Source organism: Chiloscyllium plagiosum, unplaced genomic scaffold (genome assembly GCF_037043375.1).
Source record: "Chiloscyllium plagiosum isolate Xiang-an unplaced genomic scaffold, Cpla_swu_hap1 HiC_scaffold_18, whole genome shotgun sequence".
Lineage (NCBI taxonomy): Eukaryota > Metazoa > Chordata > Chondrichthyes > Orectolobiformes > Hemiscylliidae > Chiloscyllium > Chiloscyllium plagiosum.
Genome location: NW_028270156.1, coordinates 78824951 through 78838051, shown reverse-complemented (window position 1 = coordinate 78838051; position 13101 = coordinate 78824951). Strand labels below are relative to the sequence as shown.

The 13101-nt window shown below is 42.4% G+C and overlaps 1 protein-coding gene across 1 annotated transcript in view; it reads left to right on the top strand.

Moving 5' to 3' along the window:
* Positions 1–3188, top strand: part of mtch2 (mitochondrial carrier homolog 2) — a 33352-nt gene extending 30164 nt beyond the window's left edge. Inside the window, exon 12 of the mRNA XM_043706299.2 lies at positions 1669–3188. Coding sequence (XP_043562234.1) covers positions 1669–1755 — 87 coding nt within the window. The 3' untranslated portion in view covers positions 1756–3188. The remainder of the gene's footprint in view (positions 1–1668) is intronic.
* Positions 3189–13101: the final 9913 nt, after the last annotated feature.

The following is a 13101-nucleotide window of genomic DNA, read 5'->3' as shown; positions in this document are numbered from 1 at the left end:
TCAGAAGCCTGTGAGTTCAGTGACTAAACACCACAGTAACCAAGCTGCAAAAATAAAACTACTTATCTGTCAATCTAAGTTCCATTCTGTGGCCTGACTTGTCCTATATTACCATCAGCTGCAAATATAGTTTAGATATGAAGAACAACCAGTTAGACAGGATATTGGCATGCCAAGCACTCAATATAAGATAGTATTGTGCTATGCTCCACATACAAGTGTTGTTGAACCACTGGCACAAAACAGAAACACTGCATATGCTTGAAGTCTGAAATAAAAGAATAAAAAATACTGGAATGCTGACCAGGGTAGGCAGCATCCATGAGAGACCCGACTTAATGTGAAGTTATGCAGTTCAGTGTGAAAAACTGAAACAGTATCACTTAAGTGGTGATATATGTGGAAGTACAAGGGGATCATGGTGTCCTTCTACACCAATGAAAGTATACAGGCAGGTGTAACAAGCAACAGAACACAAATGGTTTACTGGCCTTCACTCCAAGATTTGAATTTTGCTTTCGTTATTCACAGAATGTGGGCTTTGCTGGCTAATCCAGTATTTATTACCCAACCCTAATTGCCCAGAGGCAGTTAAGAGACAACAGCATTGCTATGAATTTGGAGGTACATGTAGACTAGATTATTTTTCTGTGGGGCATTAAAAATCCATCTGGTTCACTAATGACAACCAACTATCAGTCTAGCTTTTTTGAAATTCCAGATTTTTATTGAATTCAGGTCTCGCCATCAATCATGGTGCGATTCAAGCATGTATTTCCAGAACATTAGCTGAGAGTTTTGCATTGCTCGCCCAGTGACATCAGTTCAGAAATAGGGCTGTCTTTCTGCAGTTGGACAAGGCCTTGGTGAGACCACACCTGCAGTATTGGTCTCCCTACCTAAATAAAGGGCATACCTGCCATTGGAGTGCAGTGGAAGTGCGCTAGGCTGATATAGGGAATGGCAGGACTGTGCTGTAAGGAGAGATTGGCTGGGCCTGTATTCACTAGAGTTTAGAATGATGAGAGGGGAATCTGATTTAACCAAATACAATGCTAATAGAGCTGGAGAGACTAGATGTAGGGAGGATGTTTATCCTAGCTGGGGAGTAGAGAACCAGGGATCGCAGTCTCAGATACGAGGTAACCCATTTAGGACTGGAGATGAAGAAAAATGTCTTCGCTCCAAGGATAATAAACCTGTGGGATTCTCTACCAAAGAAGGCTGTGGAGGCCAAGTAATTGAATATATTCAAGAAAGAGATGGATAATGTTTTAGACATTAAAGACATCAGCAGATATGGGGAGAAAGGAAAATATCTCATTGAGAGAGAGGATCAATCATATCCATATCAAATGTCAGAATAGATTTGGAGGGCTGAATGGCCTAAACCTGCTCCTAGTTTTTATGTTTCTGTATTTACATTTCAGGCTGCAGCCTTTCTTCATTTCTGCTGCATATTTTGGATTTTATTAGTTTTGATTGTAGTCTTGGTATGTTTGCTATTTCTGTGTGTGTTGCAGTGCCAAGAATGAGTCTAATGCTGCCCTGTCACCAGAATGTGGTATTGAGCCTGTATCTCTACTTGCAGCTTTGCTGCCAGTTTCTTCTGAACAATTTTCTCCCAAGCTGTATTTATTTAACAATTTAAATTTGTTTTTCTTGCAGGGAAACCTGAGCCGAGGAAATAGTCTATTTTTCCGGAAGGCTCCAACTGGACGAACGTATGCAGTTGAACAAAAGCGGTTTGTGTAGATGCACAAGGTGATGAGCTGCGAACTGAAAGGGTGAGGGGTGGGAGGTGCAGTCTAATTTGTATGATTGTGTTTACAATGACGTACATGCAGTTTTTAATGATGTATTGTTGATCCACACTGGCACAATTGAGTTATTTTATGATGGAATGAGATTGGTCTTTGATTTAAAGAGGAATGTATTTTAATTCCCTGTTTGTTACCAGTGGTTTGTACAGTGAGTGGTTTCTTCGTGAAAATGGGGCTGATGTTCTGAGTGCCATGTTCCTGGGAATGGGGCACTCTGTCCTCACAGCAGCATTCCAATGCTAGATTTGATGCTGTGGTTACCCACCTCCCACTTCCAGCATGTCATCAAGTCCATCTTACACATAAGAGCAGTATCTGATGATCCCAGGAGATGTACTGTTCAAAATTTCTGGTCCAGCTGACTCTTTGTTCAACTCTGTCCTGCCCAAATGTTTGATAGTGAATGAGGAGTGGGGCAGCGATACTCTGTTCACTGCAACCTCCCACTTTTAGCCGGGATGTCAGTGACTGCTGTTTGGTGGAAAGAGCGAACGTTTATCTTGCTGCTGATGCTCTTCCCTTCCCTCTCCTCCTCAGCAGGAGGGTGGTGAGCAACATTGAAGATACTGTGTACCTCACTGCATTGTCCAGTTTTCCTGAGTGAGGCCCAAGTCATGAGCTGTTGGACTGGGGAAGAGGTTGGTGGCTGTGATGGTGATTGGGAATGTTGCAGCCAGTCCTGATCGTGTTCACCCATTTTCCATCAGGATGTGTCTGGTTTCCCTGTTCTCAACAGAGGTACTGAGCCCAGTTAAAACAGTATTGCAGGCAAGTCTGCAACTTGGCTAATTTAGCATTGACCATAGGTTCCTCTTAGGATTTTATGATTGATCTACATCTCAATCTGGCACACCTTTCTGCTTGGATTGACAGAGTGAGATGGGCATCATTTTCCTCGTTTCTAAATGAAAATGAATATTTTTGTTTTGTTTCTCCTGATCCTGTAATGGGGACCAGTCAGTACTCAGGGAGCCAGCTGATGTGAACATTTCCAAAGTCCTTGCGACAGTCCTGACTGCAGTGAGTGTCTAGAGCCAGCACTGGGGAGTGTTGTACAGCCCCTCCATCTGCACTGGTTTCTTGTTGAATGAGATACAATGATAAACAGTAGTAAAGCAGGCATTTAAGTGTAGGATTCATCAACTGCCACATGTTGGGGTCTATTTAATAAAGCTAATTTGCATAGCACTATCACATTTTGTAAAATACATCATTCTGACAGTGGCTGCACCCCGTGCTACACTAAGTCTGGTCACACTGAACCATTTTGCTTGTTCTATGAATGTTATTCTGCTAAGTTCAATTTAGAAAAAAAAATTATATCTAATTAAAATGCTAATTAAAAATGTTTGATTCCAGTACAAATGAGAGAATTTCTGCTCTTCCCCTGTGTTGGCAGCTTGCATTTCCCTTTTCAAGATGACCCGATAATCTGATGAAAAGGTGAGGAATCAGGCCTGTTTGACATCTGTTTCTGTCATCTACATTCACCCATTCAGGAGTTGCCCATAAAGCCTTGTCTCTAAGTGAACATGAAGATCAGCTAGTAACATACAACTGTGGTTAGTTTTTTTAAAGATAATGAAAAAGTTAATTGGTGCCTTCCATTGGTATAGTATACACTGTGAAATCCCATGTGAATTGGAATTGGAAGTTGATACATATATTTGATCATCCAAGTGCAATAGGGAAGGGCTAAATAGTCAAGCGATTAGCTGCTGTTTCTGAACTGGCACTACATCCCCTCCCTCCTTCACTGACACTCAGTAGCAGCAGTGTGGACCATCCTCAGGATGCATTGCAGCAATCTCTAAGGCTCCTTCAACAGACCTTCCAAACTCGTAACCACTGCCATCTAGAAGAAAGAGGACAGCAGATACATGGGAACACCACTATCTGCAAGTTACCCTCCAAGCCACTCACCACCCTGACTTGGAAATATATTACAATTCCTTCAGTGTTGCTGAGTCAAAATCCTGGAACTCCCTCTCTAATGCCAGTTGGGTGTATCTTCAGCCAAGACTGCAGTGGTTCAGGAAGGCAGCTCACCATCGCCTCAAGGACAATAACACTGCCCCAGCCAACAGCTCGCATATATAGTGAATAAATAATTAATATACATGAAACAGGAACAAAGGAGACAGCAAACATACAAAGGCATCATTATTTTCAATCTTGTAACACCAAAGATTGGAGTGCAATATACAACTATAAAGGATTAATGGGAAAGAAATGAGAAAGCTGAACATAGCAATTCAGGAAGCTATTTAATGTAGCTTCTTTTAATGATATAATGCTAACCTCTGTGCAGCAGGAAAATATAATGTAAAGGACAAGCATTCAGTGATAAATACTGGACTGTAGAGCAGTCTGGATATAGTAGATTGCCATCAGATAAATTAATTGGTTTGAAAACATTGAGCACTTTAAAGAAAATGCCTTGAGGCTGTTCGGCTCATAGAGTCTGCACGGACCTTCCAAAGAACATCTCACCCAGACCCAGCTCCCTACTACTGTATCTCTGTAACTCCCATGTTTATCATGGCTAATTCACCTAGCCTGCACATCCCTACACCCAATTTAGCATGGCTAATTCATCTAACGTACACATGGGAGGAGACTGGAGAACCTGGCAGAAACTACGCAGATATGGAGAGAATGTGCAAACTCCACACAGGCAGTCACCCACTGCTGGCATTGAACCTAGGTCTCTGGAGCTGTGAAAACAAAGAATGATAGAACACAAAACAAGTCCTTCACCCTTCCAAGCCTGCGCCAACACATTTTGCCTTCCATATTAAAACTCTCTTCATTTACAGGATCCATACCCCTCTATTCCCTTCCTGTTCATGTATTTGTCCAGGTGTGTCTAGAATGCTGTGGTGGAATATTTCCACCACCACCTCCGGCAGCGCGTTCCACGCACTCACCACCCTTTGCATGAAAAACGTACTTTGTGCATCTTTTTTAAACTTCCTCCTCCCTGCAGCTATGAGGCAGCAGTGTTAACCACTGACCTACCATGGGCAATGATTTCCAATAAAAATGCTTTTTTGTGTGTGAAATCTTTGGGTTTTGCTGCATGTTTTAAATCTCGTGACTTTTGGTTCCGAGCAGAAACTGTTTCTTCTGATTTTACTCCGATAGTCTTCATAATTCTGAATACCTCTGTTACACCTCTTGGTAAATCATCGTTTTTGGGGTTGTTGAAATTGTTCTTCTATCTCCACAGAACTGAAGTTCCTCTCATTGCTGTCATGGTGGCAGACAGCTTCAAGGCTTTGTCATGTAATACAGCATTCCAAATTGAGGGTTTTTTTTATTAGATTTCTTACAGTATGGAAACAGGCCCTTCGGCCCAGTAAGTCCACACTAACCCTCTGAAGAGTAACCCACCCAGACCCATTCCCCCTGACTAATGCACCTAACATTTATGGGCAACTTAGCATGGCCCATTCACCTGGCCTGCACAGCTTTGGACTGTAGGAGGAAACCGGAGCACCCGGAGGAAACCCACGCAGACACCGGGAGAATGTGGAAAGCCCACACTGACGGTCGCCCGAGGTGGGAATTGAACCAGGGTCCCTGGTGCAGTGAGGTAGCAGTGCTAACCACTGAGCCAGCATGCTGCCTGATGAAGGGCTACTTCCAGAACATCAGGAGAAACTGTCTGTGCTGGTAAATGGATTGAGAACCAAAGGTCAAGAGTGTTGTGCTGGTAAAGCACAGCAGGTCAGGCAGCATCCGAGAAGCAGGAGAATTGACGTTTCAGGTATAAGCCCTTCATCAGGATTCCTGATGTAGGGCTTTTGCCCAAAACATCAATTCTCCTGTCCCTCTGATGCTGTCTGACCTGCTGTGCTTTTCCAGCACCACTCTTTCGACTCTGATCTCCAGCTAGTGCAGTGCTCACTTTCTCCTGGTAGCCAAAGGTGACAAGCAAAATGCACTCATGCACTTGGCTGTTATAGTAGGAATACATTGCCTCGGTAAGGTGTTAATATACATAATACTCCAACTGACTGATGAAGGTTTACCGTGATTTCCTTATCAGATTAGATTAATAGTTATGGGTGTCTCCTGTTTGATGAAAATCAGCCCTGATTACAAGGGTGAATATTTCATAACCTTTCCTAGCCCTATCAACTTATTCTGTTGTCTTCAACTTTTTGTGAATATGTATCCATCTCTTCCCTGTGAAAGTATTCTCCGTTGACTCCAACTACTATCACTCCCTTTGCCTTCTACTCAGTCATCTTTGCCATTTTTTCCTTCGACCCCATCTCAGACCTTACCGTATTTCCTTCTCCTACTGTTTTCAACAAATTAAAACCCCATCCTATTCCTTCACTTCAAAAGGCACACAACACCAGGTTATAGTCCAACAGATTTATTTAAAATCACAAACTTTTGGAGAGCTGCTCCTTCGTTGTTGTGTGTGACGTCTGACTTTGTCCACCCTAGTCCAACACCGGCATCTCCACTTTACTAGAAGTCTCACTGGACTCAAAATGTTGACTCTGTTTCTCTCTTCATAGATGCTGCCAGACCTGCTGAGTTTCTCCAGCAATTCCTGTTTTTATTTCACTCTAGCATCTGCAATATTTGGCTTTTAATTCCATTCACGTTATTCTGACTCTTCCAAAATGCACCTCTTTGTGTTGAAAAGTATTGGCTCACATCTGCAATTTGCCCATTTTTCTTATGTCTTCCCGATGTCTGTGGCTCTCCTACTCACCATTTACTGTGTCACTAACATCTCAATCATCTATTGAAAACTGAAAGAATTGCGGATGCTGTAAATCAGAATCCAAAACACATTGCTAGGAATGTTCAGCAGGTTTGGCAGCATCTGTGAAGAGAAATCAGTTAACGTTTTGGGTCAGGTGACCCTTCCTCAGAAACTCTGATTTCACAGATGCTACCAAGCCTGCTGAGCTTTCCTAGCAATTGCTGTTTTTGTTTGTGACAAACTTTGGAATTGTGTTCCCTTTATCCACGTTTGGATCATCTATATATAAATAAAACCAGAGAAGTGATCATAGAAGAATCATAGAATCCCTAGCGTGAACGCAGGCCGTTCGGCCCATCGAGTCAACTTTGGGGAGCATCACATCCAGACCCATTCCCTGCATATCCCTGGACAGCATGGACAATTTAGCATAGCAAATCTACCTAACCTGCACATCTTTGGATTGTGGGAGGAAAGCGTAGTAATTCAGGGGAAACCCAGGTTGATACGTGACAAATGCGCAAAGTCCACGCAGACATTCATCCAAGGGTGGAATCAAACCCGACCCCTGGTGCTGTAAGGCAGCAATGCTAACCACTGTGCTACGTGCCGCCCCAGGTAAGATCACTTTGGAGAGTCAGTGTGAACTCAGTGGGCCAAATGGCCTGCTTCCACACTATGGATTCTATGATTCTTCTGTGGTCACTTCTCCAGTTTTATTTATATAGAGGAACCTTAATTATCCGAATATCAGATTATCCGGCAGGATCACAATGTCCTGAAGCTCAGCTAATCTGTTATTCTGCATTTGATTATCGGGAATTCGATTAACCGAATGAAATACTCTCCGCCCATGTCCTTCAGATAATCGAGGTTCCTCTGTATATGGATGATAATCCAGATACAATCACTGAAGGACCTCTCTTCATACCTATCACTGGTTTACCCCTACCGTCTCCCCCTCCTATCCTTCAACAAAGTCTCGACCCACGTTGCCACATAACATTGATCTACTGAAATCTTCTACTGCTCATGTAAACACTACACTCTCATGGCCTCCAACCACCCATTTAATCTACATATTTAACCTGCTACTATTGCTCATGTTCTCCCTCTCTTGTGATCTTTCTTTCTCCCTCCCCAACCCCCCTGCACCCCAGTCATAGGGTCCCATTATTTGCTATCTACATTAATGATTTGGAGGATGGGGTACGTATCCAGATTTACTAATGATACAAAATAGGTGGGGGGGCATGTTGTGATGAGAAAGTGTAGGCACTGCAGTCATGGGGAATGTGCCACACATTCCCAACAGACTCAATTCTGAAAGACACCTTTGGGATATTGACCAGATAAATTTCTTTTGTTAATGTTAATACTGGGAGAAATATTGATCAGGGTAATTCACCTTGCTTCAAAACTGTGTTATGGATTGACATATATGTGCTCAAGAGGGGAGAAGGGGCTTTGATGGGGCTGAAAGACAACATTTCTGATGCATCCCCTTGCAGTACAAGAACCAGAAGAACATGTAACTTCTCAGGCTTGTATTACTATTCAATCAGCTAAGGAGTTATCTCTGACCAAATCCCATTTATCTATCTTTACCCCCTGTCCTTGGAGAGGCAAATATCAAACATTAGATTTTAACTTAACAATGAACCTAGCATCAAATTCTATTTGCAGGAGGGAGTTCCCAACATTTACCACCCTTTGTACTAACTTCAGTCCTGAAAAGACTAGTTTAACCTTTAGTTTCTGTCCCAATGCGCTTGATATTTGAGGCAATGAAAGTTATTTGTCTAAATCAACTCTATCCACTCTCCTCAAAATCATGGACACTTCAGTCAAATCCACTGTTATTCTTCAAACATTCCAGGGAATACTGCCCTGGTTTGTGTAATGTTTCCACCTAAATTGCATCCCAGGTACAGAACAACCTCGATTATCTGAACGAGACGGGCAGGGAGTCAAATAACAGTGTCTGAATAACTTTTTTTACAGGACCTTGAGATCTTGTTTGGATAATCCAGATAATTGATGTTCGGATAATTGAGGTTGTTCTGTCTTCTGATAAAGTTTAGACTACATTCCTTATTAAGGTGCAGTGCCCAGAAATTTAGATTAAGAGGGCTTTGCACATAGTTGAGACATGAAGTAAAATCAAATTCCTTATATTTTAGGTGCTCCATGAGTAAATCCTTTTTGATTATTTTCTGTGCTTATTCATAATATTTTAATGATCAAGCTATCTGAATTCATGGACTTTCCCCGTTGCTTCTACCATTTAGCAGGTAATCTAACCCATCCATTTTAGGACTGAAGTCGACAGCCTCAAACATGAACAAGGAATAGGAATAGGCCACTCGGCCCTTCAAGCCTGAATCATCATTCAATAAGAGCACGGCTGATCTGGTTTTAACCTCAACTCTACATTCCTGTGTGTTCCTGATCTTCCATTTTCTTGGTAATCAAGAATCTATTTACCTCTGCCTTTAAAAAATATTTAAAGATTCAACATCCACTGCCGTTTTAGGAAGGGAATTCTAAAGACACTCAATGTTGAGAGGGGGAAAAAAAGGTTTCCTCATCTCTGTTTTAAGGTGACCCTTATTTTTAAACTATGACTCCTAATTCTAGATCCTCCCACATGGGAAAACATCCTTTTCACACCCACCTGGTCAAGTCCTCTCAGGATTTTGTATGTTTTAATTAAGTCACTTCTGACTCTTCTAAACGCGAGAAGATACTGACTTAGTCTGCCCAGCCTTTCCTCATAAGTCACTTTGCTCATTCCAGGTATTAGTCTAATAAACCTTCTCTGAACTGTTTCCAATGTATTAACATCCTTCTGTAAGTACAGTGCCCAGTCCTGTACACAGTACTCCAGATCTCGTCTCACCAATGCTCTGTACAAGATAAGTATAACCACCCTATTCTTGTATTCAATTCCCATTACAAAAAGCCATGACATTCTATTTGCTTTCCTGATTACTTGCTATACCTGCATACTATTCTTCTGTCATTCATACACTAGGATATTCAGATCCCTCTACATCTCTGAGCACTGCAGCCTGTCACCATTTAGATAATATGCTTTTGTTATATTCTTCCTGCCAAAATGTACTACATTGTCCTACATTTTCCAGATCTAAACCTATCAATATTCCTTTGTAGGTTCCATACCCTCTTCACAACTCACTTTCTTACTCATCCTTGTGTCATCAGCTAATTTATCTAATATGCCTTCAATCCCTTCATCCAAGTCATTTATATAAATTGTAAAGAGTTAAGACCCCAGCGGCACACCCCTCACGAAATCCTGCCAACCTGAAAAAGACTCATTTATTCATATTCTACTTCCTGTTAGCAATTCGATCTTCAGTCCTTGCCATTATGTTACTTCCAACAGCATTAATTTTCTGCAAAAGCCTTGATTTGGTACCTTAACAGATGCCTTCTTATAGAAATCATAGAATCCGTACAGTGTGGAAGCAGGCCATTCAACCCATTGAGCCCACACCGACCCTCTAAAGAATATCTTACCCAGATGCATCACTCCCACGCTATTCTTGTAACCTTGCAAATTTCCCATGGCAAATCCAAGCAGCCTGCACATCTCTGGACACTATGGACAATCTAGCATGGCCAATCCATCTAACTTGCACATATTTGAACTTCCATTTTTGAAAATAATTGAAATAAAAATAGATTTACTTCTGGAAATCTGAAATAATACGTCCACGGGTTCCCCTTTATGTACAGCTCATGTTCCTTCTTCAAAAATGGTGGACAGGAAAAAGTTATGGCTGTAATAGCTGCTCCTTTTTTGAGGTAATTTTAGGTGTCAGAGGTGATTTCCTCGAATTCCAGGAGCAGTAATGACTGTTTTATAAGCTGTTGCATTGTTTTTGAACTTTGGGCGGGGGGAAATGATCAAAACAGCGGCACTTTTAAAAGGAGGAAGAGAACAAAGGTTGAAATCACATGGTCAGTGAGAGAGAGAGTGAGTGAAAGAAAACTACACGGCTGCCTGACACAACAGTGAGACTGCACAGCTACTGCCTTTGCTCTTTGAGTTAAAGATTAGATTAGATTAGATTACTTACAGTGTGGAAACAGGCCTTTCGGCCCAACAAGTCCACACTGCCCCGCCGAAGCGCAACCCACCCATACCCCTACCCCTACATTTACCACTTACCTAACACTACGGGCAATTTAGCATGGCCAATTCACCTGACCTGCACATCTTTTGGATTGTGGGAGGAAACCGGAGCACCCGGGGGAAACCCACGCAGACACGGGGAGAACGTGCAAACTCCACACAGTCAGTCGCCTGAGGCAGGAATTGAACCCGGGTCTCTGGCGCTGTGAGGCAGCAGTGCTAACCACTGTGCCACCGTGCCGCCCACACGGCTCAATAAAGTATTTGAGAACGTCGGACTGCATCTAAGAAAAAGTAATAAACTGTGAAATTCACAGCTGACCTTGGAGGAACCTGTGTGGGAGAGCTCACAACACAGGAACAGATAAGTGCATGGTTTTTAAGTGTAACTTCACTTTTTTTAAAGTGAGTAGAATGGGTTCTTTTTGGTTTTATGTTTTATTGACACCTGTCTCTTGATTAACATTTAAAAATATAAAACTTGGGTGCTAAGTTAGCCTGGAGCAGTCTTTTTATAGAGCAGTAAAATTGTACAGAAAATAGCACAAAGTTAAAAATCCCACAACACCAGGTTATAGTCCAACAGGTTTATTTGGAAGCACTAGCTTTCAGCGCACTGCTCCATCAGGTGCACACCCACCTGATGAAGGAGCAGCGCTCTGAAAGCTAGTGCTTCCAAATAAACCTGTTGGACCATAACCTGGTGTTGTGGGATTTTTAATTTTGTACAGCCCAGTCCAACACTGACACCTCCAAATCATGACTATTTTCTGTATATTGTTAGGATGCAAAAATGGCCTTTAGTAGAATGATGTGCTCTTCCTGTCGGATATGGGAGATTAGGGAGAATTTCCATGTTACTGATTATGTCTGTTGTAAGTGTGTTTAGTTGCAAATCCTATCAGATTGCATGGATCGGTTGGGCTGGCAGTTAAAGGCAATGAGGAATTTACAGCAGCTAGGGGATGGGATGGATGGCAGTTATAGGAAGGGAGAAAAACCGCAGACACAGTCAGGTAGATGATTTACTGCAGGAAAGGTCTGTGACTATCCCTATCTCAAGCAAGTGTGCTGTTTTGGAAAATGTAGAAGGTGACAGACTGTCAGGGGAAGGTAATGCGAACAGCCATGTTCCTGGGTACCAAGACTGGCTTTAATGTAACAAGGAGGATGTAAGGTTCCAAGTGATCAATTATGCTCGGGGACTCTCTAGTCAGAGGCACAGACAGACGTTTCTGTGGCCAACAGCGATAAGTCACAGTGGTGTATTGCCTCCCTGGTACCAGGATCAAAGATATCTCAGAAACAATGCAGAATATTCCCAAAGGGAAATGAGACCAACAGGAAGTCGTTGTACACATTGGAACTAATGACATAGGAAAGAAAAAGGATGAGATTCTGAGGGAAGAATATAGGAAATTAGGCAGGAATTTAAAAAGGAGGTTCTTGAGGGTAGTACTATCTGGATTACTCCCAGTGGTATGAGCAAGTGATGTTGGAATAGGAGGATAGAGCAGATGAATGAGGAGCTGGTGCAGGGGGGAACGGTTCACATTTTTGGATCACTGGAATCTCTTCTGGGGTAGAAGTAACCTCTATAAGAAGGACGGATTGCATTTGAACTCAAAGGGGACTAATACACTGGCAGGGAGATTTGCAAGAGCTGCTTGGGAGGATTTAAACGAGTAAGGTGTGGTGGGGGGGCAGAACCAGGGAGATAGTGAGGAAAGAGATCAAAGGTTGATACAGCTGGGAAAAAGAGCAAGTCAAACAGTTAGGGTAGGCAGGAACAAAGCAGAGAATGAGGTTAATAAAGTGCATTTATTTCAATGCAAGAGTCCTAACAGGGAAGGCAGATGAACTCAGGGCATGGTAAGGATTAGATATGACAGATATCATTGCATTTACAGAGATGTGGCTCAGGGATATGCAGGACTGGCAGCTTCATGTTCCAGGATACAAATGCTATAGGAAGGATACTTAAGAGGGAAATTGGGAGGGCAAAAAGGGGACATGAGATAGCTTTGTCAAATCGGATTAAGGAGAATCCAAAGGGTTTTTATCAATACATTAAGGACAAAAGGGTAACTACGGAGAGAATAGGGCTCCTCAAAGATCAGCAAGGCAACCTCTGTGTGGAGCTGCAGGAGATGGGTGTGATACTAAATGAGTATTTTGTATCAGTGTTTACTGTGGGGAAGGACATGGAAGATTTAGAATATGGGGAAATAGATGGTGTCCATATTACAGAGGCGGAGGTGCTGGTTGTCTTGAAATGAATAAAAGTGGATAAATCCCCAGGACCTGATCAGGTGTACCCTAGAACTCTGTGGGAAGCTAGGGAAGTGATTGCTGGGCCCCCTCGCTGAGATATTTGTATC